Source organism: Sminthopsis crassicaudata, chromosome 6 (genome assembly GCF_048593235.1).
Source record: "Sminthopsis crassicaudata isolate SCR6 chromosome 6, ASM4859323v1, whole genome shotgun sequence".
NCBI lineage: Eukaryota > Metazoa > Chordata > Mammalia > Dasyuromorphia > Dasyuridae > Sminthopsis > Sminthopsis crassicaudata.
In genome coordinates this window covers 184,820,182-184,841,204 of record NC_133622.1, presented here as the reverse complement: position 1 = coordinate 184,841,204, position 21,023 = coordinate 184,820,182, and the positions used below count along the sequence as shown (strand labels likewise).

General features: G+C 37.2%; 1 protein-coding gene across 1 annotated transcript; it reads right to left on the bottom strand.

The window, feature by feature from the left end:
* Positions 1 to 2,399: 2,399 nt before the first annotated feature.
* GPR78 (G protein-coupled receptor 78) lies at positions 2,400 to 13,670 on the bottom strand. The gene is made up of 3 exons (XM_074272719.1): positions 12,612 to 13,670; positions 11,255 to 11,368; positions 2,400 to 5,641 (listed from the first exon to the last, which is right to left on the bottom strand). Exons 1-3 carry the CDS (start codon positions 13,277 to 13,279, stop codon positions 5,404 to 5,406), a joined length of 1,020 nt encoding a protein of 339 aa, XP_074128820.1. The 5' UTR covers positions 13,280 to 13,670; the 3' UTR covers positions 2,400 to 5,403.
* Positions 13,671 to 21,023: the final 7,353 nt, after the last annotated feature.

Below are 21,023 nucleotides of genomic sequence, written 5' to 3'. Positions count from 1 at the left end.
CTATACCAATCAAACTCCTAAGAAACTATTTTATGGACCTGGAAAAAAATAACAACAACATTCACTGGAAGAACAAAAGGTCAAGAATTTCAAGGGAATTAATGAAAAAATGGAAATGAAGGTGGCCTACCTGTAACAGATCTAAAACTATATTAGGAAGCAGCAGTCATCAAAACCATTTGGTATTGGCTAAGAAATACACTAAGTGATCAGTGGATTAGATTCACAGGACAAAATAGTCAATGACTATAGTAATCTAGTGTTTGAGAAACCCAAAGACCCCAGCTTTGGGGATAAGAATTCACTATTTGACAAAAACTGCTGGGAAAATTGGAAACTATGGACATTGACCCAATATAACACCATATACCAAAATAAAGTCTAAATGGATGCATGATCTAGACATAAAGAATGATATTACAAACAAATTAGAAGATAGTTAACCTCTCAGATCTGTGAAAGAGGAAGGAATTTGTGACCAAAGAAGAACTGGAGATCATTATTGATCCCAAAATAGATAATTTTGATTATAGTATGCTAAAAAGTTTTGGTGCAAACAAAACTAATGCAGACAAGATTAGAAGAAAAACAATAAACTGGGAAAACATTTTTACATTCAAAGGTTCTGATACAGACCTCATTTCTAAAATTGACTCACATTTATAAGAATTTAAGCCATTCTCTAATTAATAAATGGTCAAAGGGTATGAACAGACAATTTTCAGATGAATGAATTGAAACTATTTCTAGTCATATGAAAAGGTACTCTAAATCACTACTGATCAGAGAAATGCAAATTAAGACAACTCTGAGATACCACTACACACCTGTCAGATTGGCTAAGATGACAGGAAAAGATAATGACGAATGTTGGAGGGGATGTGAGAATACTGGGACACTGATACATTGTTGGTGAAACTGTGAACAATCCAGCCATTCTAGAGAGCAATTTGGAACTGTGCTCAAAAAGTTATCAAATTGTGCATACCCTTTGATCCAGCAGTGTTTCTACTGGGCTTGTATCCCAAAGAGATCTTAAAGGAGGGAAAGGAACCCACATGTACAAACGTGTTTGTGGAAGCCCTCTTTATAGTGGCCAGAAACTGGAAACTGAATGGATGCCCATCAGTTGGAGAATGGCTGAATAAATTATGGTTTTTGAATGTTATGGAATATTATTGTTCCATAAGAAACAACCAGCAGGATGATTTCAGAGAGACCTGGAGAGATGCTGAATGAAATGAATAGAACATGGCAACAAGAAGATTATATGATGATCAATTCTGATTGATATGGCCCTCTTCAACAATAAGCTAATTCAACCCAATTGTTCAGTGATGAGGAGCGCTACACCCAGAGAGAGGACTGTGGGAACTGAGTGTGGTTCACAACATAGCATTTTTCACTCTTTCTGTTTTTGTTTGCTTACATTTTATTTTGCCACTATCTTTTTTCTTTTACTGGATTGATTTGAATTTTTTTGTGTGGCACGATAACTATATAGATATGTATGCATATATTGAATTTAACATATATTTCTACCATGTTTAACATGTATTGGACTACTTGCCATCTAGGGGAGGGCATGGGAGAAGGGGGGAAAATTGGAACACAAGGTTTTGCAAGGACTAATTGTCCATGTGTATGTTTTGAACAATAAAAAGCTTTAATAAAGAAAAAAATTAAGAAGAGAAAAAAATCAGAGTTAAATAATTACCTGATGAATTAGTGCTATGGAGTGCAATAAACTAAATCCTACAAGAAAAGGGAAGGGAAGAGGGAAGGGAAGAGAAAAAGAAAAGAAAGAAATAGAAAAGTGAAGAAAAGAACAAAACTTATTATATATCAAGCATTCTCATCTATGCATTTGAAAGTTCATTAGTTGGGGTTAGGGATATAGCCTAAATGATTGTGGAGGTGGAAAGATCTAGATTGATGATTTACCTATCACACAATGCATATGGCATATTGAAAAAGAAAAAACACAACTTGGTAGTTAGATATGAAAGACTTGGATTCAAATCTCATCTCTGCCAGTTATTAGCCAAGTGGTCTTAAACTAGCTGTGCCTCTGAGTCTCATGTATAAAATGGTAATTTGTACAATTTAAAGTTATAATTACATAATAATTCCTTCTAGTCCAGGGAAATGTGCAGTGCAAATTTAAATAATGTAATCACTTCTTAGGATTCATTACTTGTACTAATCAGGATTTAGCAGTACTTATCTTAATTGACCATTGTAAGGAAAATTACTTTGCAAAGTGCAAAGCCCCATAGAGAAGTGAAGTCATTCTTCTTTTCCAAAGTTGTTGAACAAATATCTATACTCTCTGTTGTACCAATAACTGAATCTGAAGCTACAATGTATGGCTAGATTAATTTTCAACCAAAGAAATGGCAAACACGCAAATGAAACTTTTATTGATTTAGAAATTATTTGGAAAACCACATAGCTTCATGATACACATATGAAGTATTTTCCTCAATATCCACAGCACTAAAAAAAACAAAATCTAGGATAAGAAAGGCTAAAAAAAAGTACTTCAGCATGAGTGTCCCATCCACTGAGTTTGATATCCAGTGGCCATGAAATAATCCAATCTATATCAAAATATATATTAAAAAAAACAATTTCACTTGAAACAAACACAAATCATTTGGATTCTTCTACAAAGAAGGATTGCTAACTTTCACAGTGATGACAGACTTCCTTGGAAAATTTTTTCCTAAGGTATCAGTGGAATAGATGGGAAATCTGTGACAAATAGGCAACATCTTTTTTCACATGAATATTTCCCCTGAACAAATATTCTATTTACACAGATGTACAAAGGACAAACCCCTTACTAAAGGGACAAAACAGGACAGCACATTCCAATTTAACATAAGCAGAATTATTTTTTACTGCATTGAGGCGTACATGACTCACATGCAAAGAAAGCAGTAGGAGAGCTTTCTGGAGAAGTTTTCATCATTATGGATTGGGGAAGGATCACTGAAAAATTAAATTCTACCCTAAGCCTCTAACTAGATTCTGGTTCCATTAATAAAGGAGGTTTTGTAGTCCTACGGTAGAAAAAATGCTTGATTTGAAATGAGGAAAGCTGGGTGTGAATCCTTCTACTTTGTAACAGAGTAGCCTAGAATGAATCACTTCCCTAAGATTGACTTCAGTTTCCATATCTATAAAATGAGGAAACAATCTCAAAGATATATTCTAATACTTATATTTTTATTCACAAACTTGGGTTCTTGCAGTAATTTTTGTGAAAATTCATATCCTTCCATTTTGCAAATGTGACCCACTTAAGCTAGATCCATTGATCTGGGGCTCGGGCTTTATTTATTTATTTATTTTAGACCAGTGAACACCTAGTCAACATAACTTGCATTTATAATAACACAATCAACATCAGTGTCATTTATTGAATATAAGCCAGAATCACAAAATGTTGGAGCTAGGTTGAATCTTAGAGATTAATTCAGTGCTTTGTTACAACAACCAGGAAACCAAGGGTTATAGAAATAAAGACTTGCTCGAGATTACACAGCTAACTAGCAGCAGAGTTGGACCCAGAATCTGATTATCCTGTTCCTTGAATACTGTTTTATCCATCCCATCATGCTTCTCCTAACAAGATATTTGACTAGCTTGAAATGGACCCATACATGTAAATCGGTTCGAAAACAAATCAATGTAAATTCAAATGATGAATGAGTTAGGGAATAACCCACTAAAGTAGGTCAAGCCAAGAGCAATGTGTTGGTAACCCAAATGTCCACCAAGTGAGTTTGTACATAATGATGGACATTGCCTTTGAGCATTTTTAAAGTCAAGTCTTTGGGAATAACTGAAAACCCAGGATTGGATTTTCCAGTTCTTATCTTGGATATGTGGTTTATAGAGGAGAGAAAATGGGATTATCCCAATGCATCTTCAATTTGCCTGGTAATCTTTATATTAGGCTAAGGATAATTATTCAACACTTGAATATTGTCAGATGAATGATTCTGCAAACATCTAGCACTCCAAGTCCTTCTTCTCCCATATCTCTTCATCAATGGCTCTTTGTATGTTAGAAGTTTAATGCCAAATCAGAATTTTATTCCATTGATACTTTACAAATGGGAGATTATGGTGGAAGGTAGATTGAGAGTGGGAATCAAAATAGCAATCCATTGATTCAAAGCTTGCTTAGGTTAAATTTTTTTTTTACTCTACTCATGGTATGGAGGAGGGAAGTTAAATTCCTATCTATAATCTTTCTGTTTTATGGTACATATTATGTTCTTAGCTTTTATGGTGTGTAGTGAAAAGTTTTCCTTGTTCCAAATGGAACCATTCACTAATACATCTCATCCAGGAGTAAAAGGTGACAAAGTTATCAACATTAAACTTGCTGGTTTCTTTGATCATTATAGACTACTCTTCCAAATGGAAATGATGGACTAGTGTGGTATCAAAATAAAAGTAAATCTAAAATTTATTAATTTACCAATAGATCAAAGCAAATTCTCTGGTGAGGGAAGAAGGATAAGAAAAGGAGATAACAAGGTACACTGAATTGAATCATAGATAAAGAGCTAAAAGGACCTTAGTGGCCATAAAGTCTAACCTTTCTCATTTTACAGATGAGGAAAGTGAGTTAGCCTTACAGATAGAAATGGACTTGCTCAGGGTAAGATAGGTGTTAAGCAGGAAAGGTGGGATTTGTACTTAGCTTTTTAAACTCAAATGCAGTTCCTTTCCCGCTCCATAATTTTGCCTCTTAACTATGATAATGCTTTCATATCACTCAAATGATGAAGGACAGAGACATCCCTGGAGTAAGGACAGGCAAGGATTCTGAAAGTTCTCCAGTTCTTCCTGCCAGGCTTCCATTCCCACTGCCACAACATTCCTCTAATTCATTATAAGATCTAGAGTTAGAAAGCATCAATAGAGATCATCTAGTCTAATTTTCTCCATTTGTTGATGAAAAAGATGAAGCTCATAGGAATGAAGACCAAGGCAACATGTATCAAAGCTGTTATTCTAGTCTAGGTCTCCTGACTCCAAAACCAATTCTTTCCCAACTCACCCAAGATGCTTCGATATATCACATAAAGTGAAGCACTAATCCTTAAGACCTTTAGGGAAAACCCCAAATTCTAGTTTAGCAGCAAGTGGGGATGGGAAGAGTAAATCCATACCCTTTGCCTTTTTCCCTGTCTTGGTCTTGATTGAAGTAGTGCTACTGAGACCAATGCTGCCCCCAAAGAGATTGGGATACTCTCTCACTCTGAGGTGACCCAAGTTCCCTTCACAGCTATCAGCCCAATATACAGGAGGCTTGCTGAAAATTGGCTGGCATGGTTAAAAACCTGCCCAATCTCAGTCCCCAAACCCCAATAATGGAGTTCAATTTGGCCGATGGAGGCAGTAATCATTCTCTGTGTCAAGAGAGCTATTGTAGCCAGATGATGGGTATAAATCTCGTCTCAGCAGTCGGTTGACAATGTTGATCACCACCTTCTTGTATTGTTGACGCAGCAATGAATACACAAAAGGGTCCAAGGCAGCCTTACTGTAGGTGAGGCACTTGCTTATTACTCCCCAGTAGTTGTTGATTGTAATGAATGGAAGGAGTTCCACCAGCCTGTTGTAAAGAAATGGAAGAGTCTAATATGATAATCAAACTCATTTAAAAGCATTCACCCTCCAAATATCTTAGATCAAGAGTAGTAACCCTTGATTCACTAGAAGAACTCAATTCAAGCCCCAGATATGCAAATTAGTATTGGTGTGACAGAATATTAATCTGAGCCTCAGTTTACTCATCTATAAAATTAAGATAATATTCTGTCTACCTCACAGGATTGTGGTGAAAGCAATTTATTAATCATAAAGGTTTCTAGAAATGTGAGCTGTGAATATTTTTACTTTCTTTTTCTTTTTCTTTAGTATTTTATATATGTAATAAACAATTTTTACATTCATTTAAAAAACTTTGAGTTCCAGATTCTCTCCCTTCCTCCCTCCCCCTACCTCCTCATTAAGAAGGCAAGTAATTCAATGTAGATTACACATGTGTAGTCATGAAAAACATTTCCAGAATAGTCATGTTGTAAAAGAAAACATAGATCAAAAAAGTCCTTAAGAGAAAGATAGTAAAAAGAACAGTGTGCTTCAATATGCAATAGATACCAGCTTTTCTCTGGGTGTGGATAGCATTTTTCATCATAACTCTTTCAGAGTTGTCTTGGATCATTATATTGCTGAGAATTATGTCATTCACAGATGATCATCCTCCCCTTCTCTCTCCTTCTCTCATCCCAAGTATCATTTCTATTTAAGCTTCATGATGTCAGCAAAATGTTGTTATATTTCTTTAATCTGTTTTTAATTGTAGGACCTCAGACTCAAAAGTTTAACCTGGGAGGCTAGTAATTTAAAATATTAAGAAATGATTGGCAACAAAGGTTCTGAAAAGAGAAAAGCAAGTCTCACTAAACTATACACAGTCGTCCAGATCTCCCTGACCCAAAATATTCTTATTAGACTATTTTTTATATAAGTTAATTTCTTGTATTTACTTCCTCCATCAAGATTCTTCGATCAAGGAGTTGAAGAAATAGAAGTTTTGCTGAATTGGGAATCATTTCAGAGGATTACTAACTGTTCAAGATAGGCAGTATTAGGTAGAGTGTCAATAAAGGCTTGATATAGACATAAATAATAGAATCAGAAGACAAAGATCCCAGTCCTAATCCCCTTACTAAATTACTGAGTGGTTTTTGAGCAAATAGCCTCTTTTCACTGAGTCTCAGTTTCATCTGGAAAAGGAAGAGGTTGATTAATCACTACTAAGATTCCTCTTACCTCTCACATTCTGTGTTCTACATACACAGACTACAGAAATTGACTTCTAAAATAGTCCCTCAGCTTGAAGTAAAGAGAAATCAGGCATGATAATAACCATGGAAAAAAAGTCATCCCTCCAAGGAGCTTAATGAAGCCTTTATAGACACAACATCCTCTTGCTAAGGTAAGAAGCAAGTATCATTATCTTCATTTTACGCACAGAGGAACCAATTGGTAATTTCCATAACTTAATATAGCCAAATACCTCTTTAAGTCTTTAGGGAATAATTATTTATAAATCTGTGACATTTTTAAAATGTTGAACACCGATAAGTTGTAGCTGATAACAAGATTTTGGTGAGCCGTGACTTGTCATAGGGCATGGGGATCACAGTGAGGGATAAGATTTTAATAGAAATCAAAGTCTCCTTAAAGAATTCAAGTTGAAAAACACAAAAAAGTATGCACTTCACTCATTTAAGCAGCAGAAAATACCTATAATGATTCTTGCAAAATTTCATAAAATGACAATGGATGTTTAGGACATAGAATATTAGCACACAGAATATAGAATGCTATAGCTAGAAGGGATCTTAGAACATTGAATTTAAGAATATAAAATACAGAATGTTAGGCTTAGAAGAGAATTTCAAATAGGAAACATAGAGTTTTAAAGTTGTAATAAAAAACCTTTGGTAATTATTTCATCAAAAGCTCTAGATTTTAGTGATAGGAAAACTGAAGCTCAGAGAGGAAATGAGTTGTCTAAAATCACAAGGCCAGTTTGTGGCAGAACTGGAGATAGAAATAACTAAAGTTTATATAGTGTCTACTATGTGCTAAGCACATTATAAATTCTATATCATTTAATCCACAGAGATGCAGGTAGTATTATCATCTCCATTTTACAGATGATGAAACTGAGGCAAACATGAGTTATGTGACTTTCTCCTCACTTTCTCTTCTCCCATTGCCCACCTAGTAAGGATCTGGGGCTGATTTACTGTCAGGTCTTCTTGACCCCAGGCCCAGTGCTCTAACCACTAAGCAATTTCTGACTTCTAGCTCAATGAAGAAATATTTGTATATTCTTAGATTAAGCAGTAGAGTACTGAAACTGGTGTCAGGAAGATCTGAATTCAAATTCTGATTCATATGTTTACTAGCTCTGTGAAATTAGACAAATCACTTCCTCATCTGCAAAATGGGAACAGTAATAGCATCCAGGGTTGTTGTGAGGATCAACTCTGATTATATTTTTAACAGTGTTTTGCCAACCTTAAATTGCTATAATAAATGCTAGTATGTTATTACTCTTATGAGGATAATGGGGACAATGTCATAGTTTAAAAAGTATAGAGTTATAAAGTATCTTAGACATCATTTAGTCTTTTTAAGTATGGGATATTTGAAAGACACCTAGGCCTGGAATCAGGAAAAACAACTTCTCTGAAGTCCAAATCTCCCACTTGTAAGTTGGGGAAAATAATTCTCCTACTGACTGCCTCTCAGAATTGTGAAAACCAAATGAATTAAAGCATATATTGTTTTTCAATCATTTAATTGTGTCCAACTCTGTGGACTAGGCCAAGGGTTTTCTTGGCAAGGATACTAGAATGGTTTGATGTTTCCTTCAATAATGTGTCTCCATTTTACACATGAAGAACTGAGGCAAATAATTATTAAATGACTTGCCCAGGATCATACAGCTAGTAAGTGATTTGGACTCAGGTTTTCCTAGCTCTGGACCCAGGGCTCTATTCACTGCATTACCTAACTACCCCTCTAATGCACAATGTATTTTTAAAACTCTAACTCTCTATATAAATATTCAGTTATTAATATCACAAATGAGGAAACTGAGCCTGAGAAACAGGAAATGGCTGGTCCAAAGTCACACAGATTCTAAGTAGCAGAGCTAGATCCTCTGACTTCATAGCCAGTGCCTTTCTCACTTCATCATGCTGACTGATATTGCTTTTGAAATTTTAATGTTCAAAGTAGCATTTGTTGAATCTAGGAAAATCCCTAAAGAAGACATTCTTCAATTTCAAGCAAAGCTGAGCAGCTTTCCTAAGTTCTCTCAGCTAGCACTATGCTGACCTTGCAGGATTTTTAAAAATAAATCTTTTCTGGTCATTGAACAATTTCAGTGTGTGTGTGTGTGTGTGTGTGTGTGTGTGTGTGTGTGTGTGTGTGTGTGTGTGTGTGAATGCAGAAGGACAAATTTAGAGAAGGATATAAAGAGCCAATTCCTAGTCAAAATCACACTGCAGTGATTTTCTTTCACTCCTAACAAAGAAAATTAAAATACAAATTTAATAATTTTCTCCTAAATTGAACTCAAAGAAGCCCTAGATTTGAATCATTGCTTTGCTACATTGGACAAAGAATGTCTTCCCTCTATATCTTTCACTTCAGGAAGAAGATTGGGTCATAATAACTGAACTACCTGTCTCATGGATTTAGAAGTGCTTCAATTAAATTTCTTACAAGCTGGAAAGGTACAATGCAAATGTAAATTATTGTCATTGTTTTTTGAGCAATGCCAGCAATACTGCAATAAATACCAAAAATTCTGAGGCAACTGCTTTCAAGGAGATGACAGTGTGTTTTTTAGGATGTTATTGTCACATCATATATATACATATATATTATAAATATGTTGGTCATATTTCCCCATATATAAGCATATTCTAAAAGAATTAAACATAAAGGATTAAAACAATAAACAAAGCTTATTTATTATTTCAAACAAGTCTAGAGCACAAAGATAATATGATTCTGCCCAAGCATCCATGAGAAAAGGACATTACAGTTTGCTCTGTTCCTATTAATCAAAAAAGAAGATTTTTTTTTGCATTCCTGCTGCATGTGGAAAAGGCTACAGACTCACACTATGAGGAGAAACACAGATCTGTATCTTGGTGGCATATGGTAATTAACAGACGCCCAAAAATGACTCACAGGCCCTTCATGTGCAGAATATTGATTAGTTAACATTTTGATTTTATCCTCCTCAGATAGAGACCTACTTTAGAATAGTGGAGGAGAATGGACTCACCCACTCAATAAGGGAGTTATGAAAACTTTCCCTTTATTTTCTGTTTATCTCCCTACAGTACCCAAGGGAATAAAGCACAAGGCAGAGAATAGAAGAAATCAATGATCAAGGCTCTAGTCCTTATGTCCTCTGATCTAGTTAGACCACATCTGGAGGATTCTGTTTAGCTCTCAATACCCCATTTTTAAAAGAATGACTTAGACAAAGTGAAAAAAGCATTCAACGAATAATAAGAGCATTTGGAAAGTATGTCATTGAAGTATGGTTTGACCTAGCTAAAGATGTTGAAAAAACCTTGAGAAGAAAAAAACACTAAGGGAGAGACCATGATTCTTAATTCTTAATAATATTTTAAGGTGAGCTGTCAAGTAGAAGACAAATTTGTTCTGTTGCAGGATATTCTTAATCTTTTGAGGATGGTGGACTCCTTTTGTCATTCTGTGGATCCATTCTCTTAGTAATGTTTTTAAACACTTAAAATAAAATACATGTGATTGCAAAGGAAATAAAACACTTTGACATAAAGACATTTCTTTCTCATCCAAATAAGTGGATCCTTTGAAAACTCTCCACAGAGCTCTCCACAGATTCCTTTCTAGAACTAGATATTATGTGTAGGAATTTTATTGACACCTCTCCATTTGATATTAGGAAAATCTTCTTAACAATTAGATCTATCCAAAACTGGAATGGATCTTGCATATTCTACCCCTGGTCATCAGGCAAAAGTTGGAGAAGCTCTAATGAAGATAGTATTGAGGCGATTCTTGTTCAGGTTTGGTCAGTCTGTCTATTATGTGATGACCATAATCAAGTCATTTCATTCACTGTCATCACAAGTGATCTTTGGGCTTTGAATTCCTCGTTTATAAAAGGGGAACAGTGATCATGGACGACACATTTCTCTGGTCTTTAGAACTTAGTTTTCTCAAATAACTAATGAGGAGATTAGACTAAGTGATCTCTAGCCTCTAATAGATTTTGTTCTAAAATCTCTTGTAACTTTTGCAGTCTATGTTTTGTGCCCTTAAGTCCCTGAATATAATTAATTATATTCACTGTGATGTGTACTGAGGTCTCTTACAATTCTAACTCTCTTTTCTACAGTCCCTTATAGCTGAGATTCTTGTTTAGCGTCTAAAAGTACCTTCCAGACTAATATGTTGCCTTCCAACTCTAATATTCTGCGAATCAGGATTTGCTATCTTCCCAATTTGTTCACTTGGAAAGAAACTTAAACATTACGTGACTGGCAGCCATTCCTGGCTGAGAACTACATCCAGGTTTCAGAGCTCAGAAGCGGAGCCATATTTCCAGGGCAGCGAGCAGTCCGCAAAGTCTCACCTGGTGATGACGTAAGGAGCAAAGCAGAGGACGAAGGAGCCTATAAAGATGCTGATTTTCTTGGTAGCCCTCTGCCTCCGCCGCTTCTGCTCGTTAAGGCAGCGCTGTCTCACGCTGCAAGACAAAGGGAAAAGTTAAATTCAGAATCAGGGGCGGGGCGTGGAGGATTTGGGGAGCAGCTTGGCCAGACAGTGAAAAGACAGGTAGTGAGCGCTGGAGGAAAACTTATAATTCTCGCCTGCTCTTTGCCGTGCAGTAACTGCATTCAGTCCTGCTCCTGAAGTCCTTTAGGGAATTAAGCAAGGGGAGGGGAGTGGGCCTAGAGGGGAGATAAAGCCAGGAGAGTACCACGCTAGGGGTCCTGGGACAATCAAATGAGTCAACCAGGTTCCCAAGGGTGGCGCTTGCAATCTGTACAAAAGTGCTGAAGTCTGGGATGCCAGAGAGTAGGCACTGGATGGCTCGCGAATTTATCCCTTGGCATATAGACTACCGTTGCTCAAACTCACGCTTGTTGTCACGTTTGTTGACACAAACTCACGCTCAAACATATACAAAGTGTGTCACGCTCACACACAGATACATTTATGCACACACACAAGGCATCCAGATTCTTGGAAATGCATACTCATGCATCCCTCGCAGACCCAGACCCTCCCCCTCCCCCCCCCAAAAAAAAAAAGCTCAGACACAATTCACCTTTACCCATAGATTCGTCGCACACATTCAAACACACAAATTCACTATCGGAAACACAGTCCCGCACTCCCAAACCTCACCATTCACACACACTCATGCGGAGGTTGGGCTGATTCCCACTTATTTTCTGGCAACCATTTGTACGCAAAAGTGAGAGTAGAAAGGGAATTATTGGACTGCGTGTGCATGTCTGTGAATGCAACAAGGCTGGAAGCAACGTCGCGGAATGTGGCCCCGCCTCAACGCTAACCAGGAGTCCTCCTTCCTGCTCTCTCCAGGCAAATAGATAAATAAATAAGCAAACAAACAAATAAGAGAGCAGACAGATAAACAGATAGATAAATGAATAAATAAATAAACAGATAAATCAATAAGGAAGGAGTGTTTAAGCCGTTTCCCACTTTACAAAGAGAAAACTGTGTTCTACACACTGCAAATAACTTGCCAGGGCTCACTGTCCTGCTGCTTACCAGAGACAACCTTTTTGTCTGTGAGTGTGACCTTGAGAAAGAAAAGTGTCAGAACTGTAGGAGATCTTAGAGACCCCAAACTTATCCCCGCCTCTCATTTTACAAAAGTCCCCGGCTTGGGGGAGAACAAGGCGAGTCACGGGTGGGGTGTTGCCCGTGGCCCTTTCTCTCCTCAGCCCCGCCGTTACCTGGGATGAATATCCACCAGCAGAACGAGGGTCTGCATGGTGATGACGTCGATCCTCCGGCAGTGGAAGCGGGCCACGCGCAGCACCTTCAGGTAGGTGAAGCAGAGCACCACGAGAGACAGCGCGAAGCTGGCGGCGTGGAAGGCCACGGTGAAGGCGGCGAAGCGCCTCCTCTCCGCCTCCGCCCGCAGGTGCAGCGTGCAGGACGCGTAGGTTCCGCTGTAGCCGAGCCAGGAGCAGGCGAGCGCGGCCAGCGGGAAGGCGAGCGAGTGCAGCCAGGCGTAGGCCAGCAGCAGCGCGGCATCGCGGCCACGCACCTTGCTCGCATAGCTCAGCGGGAACACCACGGCCACCCACTTGTCCAGGCTGAGCGCAGCCATGCTCAGCATGGCGTTGGACGCCAGCAAAGTTTCCAAGAAGCCCGCCGCCTGGCACGCGCAGTCCCCCACGGGCTGCTGGCGCCACAGGAGACCCAGAAGAGTAAAGGGCATGTTCAGGACGGTCAACAGCAGGTTGCACAGAGACAGATTGACCAGGAAGAGCCCGGGCACTTGCTGGCGGAGCTCGGAGCTGGAGAGAAAACATAACAGCACCAGCAGGTTGGACAGAAGAGAGACGACTAGCACTGAGCCGAGGAGGAGCGCCAGGAGGGCTTCAGCCAAGTCCATTGCTCTACGGACTTACCCTGGGTCCCATGGCCAGGAAGAGATACGACTGCGAGCGGTTTGAGTCTGAGCGAGCCACGCTCAAGCTCCTTTTAGGTTCTAGGAGCTGAAAGAGGAGGCAATGCGCACGCTGTCCAGGGTGCTGAAAGGTGCTTCTCTACGCACTGGGTACTGGAACCCACTGGCCGAACCATCTTCCTCTTCAGCAGAGCCCGCTCCAACACCGACTGCTTCCCGGCATCTAAACCCCCTCGCAGTCTCCGGAGCTCAATCTGTCCTCTCCTCTCTACGTCTCAACTGAAACAGAGAGTCGTACCTCTGCTCGCTCGCCTGCGGGTGCTGAGCGCCTCTTCCTCAGCCAGTTGGGTCCCCAGAAATTGTCACACCTTCACTGAGGCGGCCAGCGGTGACTCATGCGCAGAAGAGACTGGGAGAGAGAACTAGTGCAAGCTACATAGCAAAGAACCCACTTCCCTGATTGGGGCAACAATCAAGAGGGAAAAAGAGGGTGTGATGGAGGGAGTGCTGGAAGAAAGGAAAGGAAGAATGCAGAAAAGGAAGGAGAGAAGGAGAGCGAGAGGAGAGAGAGAGAGAGAGAGAGAGAGAGAGAGAGAGAGAGAGAGAGAGAGAGAGAGAGAGAGAGAGAGAGAGAGGAGAGAGAGAGAGGAAGGAAGAGGAGGAAGAGAGTGAAAAGAACTGATCTCTAAGGTTTCATACATATCTGAAATTCTCCAATTCTTTAATTCAGAGAGGTGGGAGAGAGAAAAAGGAGGGTGGGAGAATGCATAACCAACTCAAATGCTATGCAAGGTGAAACAACATATTGGTGACTTCACTTAAATTAGTTAAAAACATGACTTTCCTTTGGATTTATAGCACTTTTCTTCCTACTTTATTTGTTTATTTTGAATAAATATTGCCACCACTACTCTCCTTAGATAGGTAGAGGGGACAGAGGAGTGGTGATATCAACTGTTATTGAAGGTTGTAAAACTGAAGGTGATACTGAAAGCACACACAACTTGATTTATCTCTTGTTTGATAAAAAGCATTAGATTTTTCAAACTCCCAATTTGCAAAACAAACCAGAAGGAAAATACCAAAAAAATAAAGTTTGTCTTTTGGGGATAACTTTTATTTACATGTTTTTCATTGGACAAACAGAAATAAATAAAATAAACAAAAATATCACCTTGCCTTGCTCCTTCCTGAGCTCACCACCAACAACAACAACCCAAAGAAAGAATTTTCCCTTTTCTGAACTTCTATAACCCTTTATTCATACCTCTATTATGGCATCTAACCCATTCTGACTGAAAATTATTTGTTTTCCTGTCTTATTATTGAACCCAGATTCTAAATTATTTGAGGATAAGGTCTATATCCTCAAACATCTCAATTAAATCTTAGTCATCAATACCATTCCCCATCACATATATTATTCCATATACATATAGGGAAGGCACACATTGAGGAATATTAGAAAGAGCATTTTACTGGAAACAGGAGACCTGAGCTCTGTTTTTAATTCAATTCACTTTCTCCTCTGGAAATGTTGAACTCTATGATCTCTATAGTTGCTACTAGGACAGGGAGAGGGAGGGGCAGAAGAAGAAAGACAGAGAAAGTGGGGAAGGAAAGGAAAGAGAAGAGGGGAGAGAGAGAGAGACAGAGAGAAAGAAATCGAGAGAGGGACAGGAAGAAAGGGAGAAAGAAAGAGAGTGAGAATAAATATTTATATTTGCAATCCTGCAGAACCACAGGATCACATAACTTTAGCGTTGGAAGGGACCTCAATGGCCATCTATTCCAACTGAAAAATAGTTCCCATTGCAACATATCTGACTAATGATCATCCATCTTTGCTTGATGACATCCAAAGAAAGGGATGCCACCCCACTTTGAGAAAATATATCCCACTTTAAGAAATCTTTTACTATCACAAAGTTGTTTTTCCCTTTTCAACAAATCTAAATTTGCCTTTGTGAAAATTATGCTTATTGCCAGCTGAGACTAAAGAGAAAACATCTAATCCTTCTAAGTTAGAATATTTAAAATATTTGAAGAAAACAAAGTGAAACAAGCCAAATCAAGAACAATGTATACAATAACAGCAATACTGTAAAGGAAAAAAAATTAAAATATGTGGTTGCAATGACCAACCATAATTCCAAAGGATTGCTGATAACTTATTACTTGCTCCCTGGCAAAAAGGCGATGAACTCAAGATGTAGATAGAGATATACAGTTTTCTTTCCAAAGAGGCACAAGAAGAATGGTGAAAGATATGTGATTAAAAAATGTTTTCTTTTTCTTTTTTTCCATTGTGGGGAATAGCAATAAGGTTACCACATTTTTTATAAAAGAAGAAAGTAGGGTCATTGAAGCACATTTTTAAATGCCTAGAGAAGAACAGAACAAAGGTTAGCAGGAAACACAATCAGGACAGTTTTGAAATTAATATGCTGATACATAAGGGAAACTGAACCAAATACATAAGAATAAAAGTCATTCTCTAACTGACAAATGATCAAAGAATATGGACAATTTTCAGAGAAAGAAATCAAAGCTATCATTAGTCATATAAAATTCTAAATCACTAATAATTAAAGAAATGCAAATTGAAAAAAAAACTTGAAGGTATTATCTCATACCCAACGGATTGGCTAAGATGACAGAAAAGAAAAAATTCTAGAAGGAATATGGGAAAGTAAGTACGCTAGTGCACTGTTGGTAAAGCTGTGAACTGGGTCAAATAATCTGGAAAGCAATTTGGAACTATGCCCTAAAGCTATTAGACTGTGTGTACCTTTGACCTAGCATTACTGCTACTAAGTCTACATCCCAAAGTGATCAAGGAAAAAGAAGGACTTATACATATAAAATGTTTATAGCAACTCTTTTCATGGTCGCAAAGAGTTGGAAACTGAGGGGATGGCTATCAATTAAGGAATGGCTGAACAAGAGTATTATTATAAAACATTATGAAATATTATTGTACTATAAGAAATAATGAAGAAAATAATTCCTGAAAAACCTGGTAAGATATAGCAACTGATGCAAAATGAAATTAGTAGAAACAGGAGAATAATCTGCAAAGGAAAGGCAATATGTAAAAAAGACTGTGAAAGACTTAATGACTGATTAACACAGTTACCTACTATAGTTTCAAAAAGATTCATAAGGAAAAATGCTATTTCCACATAGAGAGCTGAAGACACAGGGAGCAGATTAAAGTATAGGTTTTTCTTTCTTTCTTTCTCTTTCTCGTTCCCCCTCCCAGAACATGACTAATAGAGAAATTTGTTTTTAATTACTTCATATTTGTAATTGGTTCATATTTCTTGCCTTCTCAATTGATGGGAGACAAGTTGGGGGAAGGAGAAAATTTGGAACTGTAAATAAAATTCAATTACAAAAAGAAAATAACATGTTGAAATTAGTATATATTTTTTCAAAAGCAAAGTTTTCAGAATCCACATCTGATGTTTCATATTCACGCTTTTTTCTGCTCTATTTTGTATATGGAAATGCTAATCTTATTTGCATTCAATTATCCTCAGATTTAAAAAAAAATGAAAGGAAGCTATCTTGTTCCATTTTTCTCTGAGCTAAATACCCCAAGTTTCCCAAATCAGTTCCCATATGGCATAGTCTCAAAGTCCTTCTTTATTCTGTTCTTTTCTGTGGACACATCTACTTGTCAATTTCCACTGTAAAATGTAAATAGAATAAAATTTTACAAATGTGGCATAATAAGAGTAATGCAAGACTATTATTACTTCCATGTTTCTCAAGCCATCCCACTCTAAATATAGCTTGAGATCACATCTTTTTTGACTCATAATAAACTCAACCCACCAACTGGTTATGATCCAATAGACATTCTTCCATTTTTGATCCATAGGCTACACATCCAAAAGAAATGTTTTATATATATTATATATATAATATTATTGTGATATTATATATTACATATTACATTATATTATATGGATTGTATTTTTATATCACATATATAAGCATATATGATACACATATATAGGTGTATGTTACACATAAATTACATATGTGTATATGACAGACCATTGAGGTATATATTATTCTATTCTATTTATATATTCCTGAAAATAAAAAAAAAAAGATTTGAGAAAATAAAAATAAATATCAGATTAAAGGTAAGAATCATAGGCTTATGATTCAACTGAGGATCAGCTTGCTGGAGCTATCATGACAGAGTGGAAAACATGCTGAATTTGAATTCAATATTATGTTCCATTATGTTTTTATTTATTTTGATAAATAGTTCCTAATTACATTTTAATCTGTTTCAGGTCATACTCAGGAGTGTTATGGTAGCATGCAGGCTGCTGACACTTCTGGCATAAAGTAAAGCATCAGAAAGATATATGACCACAAAAAGATAGGCTACTTACTTAGTGATTATGAATGACTACTCAGGCATATGTTCTAGAAGTACAGGCACAATGTGGAAGAAGACCTCAATATGTAAAATGAGCCCCCTATGGATGGTTTATGGGAAGACATAGTACTACTTAGGTTGGATAATCTGTAGTGTCAGGGATAGCTTTCTGGAGGATCTCTCTGTAGTCTGAACTCTAGCTCACACACACTGGAGTCTGCTTATTTGAAGTTCTCTCAGCTCTTAAATACCTTAGTACATTTACATCACTACAGCATACTGTGCCAACTGTAGAACCATTACATCACACTAAGTACCTTATATGTGAACTAGAGAACCATTATCTCATCAATCATACTGAGTAAACAACTTGCTGTAAGTATCCTTGCTTCAAATAGAACACAGGTGGTCATGCCCTCCTTGACTTCTCAGAAAAAGTTGTGAACACCAAGAGAAATGGGGAATCAAAACAGATATTATCATCGGGGTTTCCTCTGGGCAAAAGGATCTTATATCTTAACCGGAGTTCCTCACTATCTTCTGCCCTCTACACAGACCTAGATGGATTATGGTCCATGTCACTATAGAGAGTACCAGCATTACAAGACTGCTGAGGTACTAAAAGAACCCTCCATAGACCTTTTTCTGAAAGAAGAAGAATGATTGATTGAAAGAATGAAAACTCATTTATCAAATATTTTATTTTTGTTGTTCAGTTATGCCTGATTTTCTGTGACCCCAAATGGAGTTTTCTTGGCAAAAATACTGGAATGGTTTGCCATTTTCTTTTATAGATAGAGACAAAAAGGGTTATATATATATATATCATAATAATTGTCTGAGGTAGGATTTGAACTCAGGAAGATGGATCTTCCTGACTGTAGGCTTAGAACTCCATCCACTGTATCACCTAGTTATATGCAAATCATCGTGCTAAGTGTTGAGGTTAATGGAAAAGCATGGATCCATTTAAAGAGAACTTTCAATAGAATTATTATCATAAATTACTTTCATTTGCAAGTCACCCAGCTGGGTCCTGCATCTTCATTTAACATTCATCCTCAAGAACACAGTATACCAATTCTGTTTATTTATAGCGTGGCCATACTATTGACATGGACTTCTTTTTCAGGAGTCATATGGTAGAATCATTGAGTGCTTTTAACAAAATTGATGAAAACCTATTTAAATCTCAGATAAAAATATCTTAATATTTCAAGTATTCCTTCATGGTTTAGATAATAATATGAGAAGAGAATTTGTGTGCTCAAAGACTGGAAAACAAATAGATTTGACCTTGTAATCCACTTAATGGAAAATTTGAGGTTTTTTGGTGTGTTGTTGTTAATGTTTTTAAAATAGAATTATAGGATATTAGAACTAAATGAAACACAGAATGTGAGAATAGAAAGGAAAGAGAGTATAGAATATTAAAGTTGGAAGGGACTTTTAGAGAGTTTCTCAATTTTATTTGCCTATATTTGTTTCCTCCAAAAGGATATAAGCTTTTTGGAGGGGGGCAATGTACAGCTTTTATCTTTCTTTTTCCCTCACCTAACTCAGTGCCTTGTATATTGTAAGTTCACAATAAATGTTGGATAAATTGAATTAGTTAATTGCTCAGTACTAATAACTAGAGATATTGATCAAAGTTTTATGGCAGATATGGCATCTGTGTTGGACCTTGAAATAAAATCAGGATAATATGAGACAGAGATGAGGAGGTAATACATTCAAGGCACAGGGATGGAGAGGTAGCTCATAAAATTAACAGATGTGCCTGAGTTCAGGAAACAGCTAGCTGTTTGGTTTGAGTAAAAAGAAGATTCTGCTAAGGTGAATAATGAGAAATTAGACAGAACTGGGCTTGGAACCTAGGCAACACAGTTCTTTTCCTAGTCCACTGTTTTGTTTTGTTTTTTTTTCAGTATTCCCTATTAATTCTTTACTAAGTATCTCCTTAAGGACTGCAGTTCCCATTAGATGAGGAAAAGGAGCTGAAAAGGTAAATGTGTTGATTTTTCTGCTTCCTCAAGCTTAACCAGAGAACTGCATATGTGAGTCACCTCATGCTGCAAAGGAAACAAATTCAAGATGTAATTGCTTCTGCAAAGGTCAGGACATTATAAAATACCCCCAAACAGCTCTCTAAAGCCTCAGCTATTGTAGCTGAGTAGATTGCAATAAATGGAGACAAGATTGTCTTGAAAACCGGGGGATAGAATTGAATGTCCTATAATTTCAAAGAGATTCAGAGAATATTGGAACATCTTTGTCTTTCTCTGATTCAGTCATTGGGAAAATGTTCTGCAATGTTCTTACTGCTTCAGTTCACTGGATTCTCCTTTTTCCCCCAAGAAAAAGATGTTGGTTCATAATTTGGTTACTATTAAGCTTTTGCTTAGGGTTCAGGAACAATGTTATTCTGGAAAGGGAAGGTAGATGCGGAGTCCGAAGACCTGGGTTCAAGTACTGTTTTTGTCACTTAATACTTGTGTGATCTCATGCAAGTTTTGTAACTACCTTGAACCTGAGTTCCATCATTTATAAAATAAGAACATTGGATGAGGGCTCTTCCAACTCCAGGTGGAAGTTCCTATGATACAATTGTATGCAGAGTACAGTATTTAATGCTGGAAAAGACATCAAATATAGACAATAAATAATGCCTTCTCTGGAACCATTCATTTACCCCACTCCATTTATGGGATTTTTCATGCTTGAGAATTTCCCAAGTTTCCTAAATGATTGAGATCTTCTTGCCTGTGATTTCATCGGTGGGAACTATTGAGAGTCACCTGAGTCAAACCTCACTTCTTCTTATAGAATAGCTAAACTGCCCTAATTCCTGAATTACCCTTATGCACAAATTAAAGATGGACCTAGACAACTGAGGGAAAGTTTAATTTAATGATTCATCAAGTCTTAGAAGCAGACTCTCTCAACACCAACCTTTATTTCCTCCTCCTGAAAACCATAATACTCATAGAACAAATATGGCAACATCTGTGGGATAATGTCTTCCTTGTTTTGGAAGTATCAGTCCTATCCCTAATGTATAGAGTTGAAGGTACCCCATCTTGTTGGGAGGTACGTGCTGCTGTAACACCATTATCTTGTTCCCTCTACCTTTCTTTTAGGTATCTTTAAACCCTTAAACTTGAAAAATTAAATGGATCTACTATTCTCAACAATAACTGACTCTTCTGGTTTTGCTATGAAATACCACTAAGACCCAGAAATGTAACCTAAAGGTCTTTATTAATAAGTAGCATTGAAAAAATAGATGGTTTATGATCATCAGTATCAATTGATCCTTCTTTT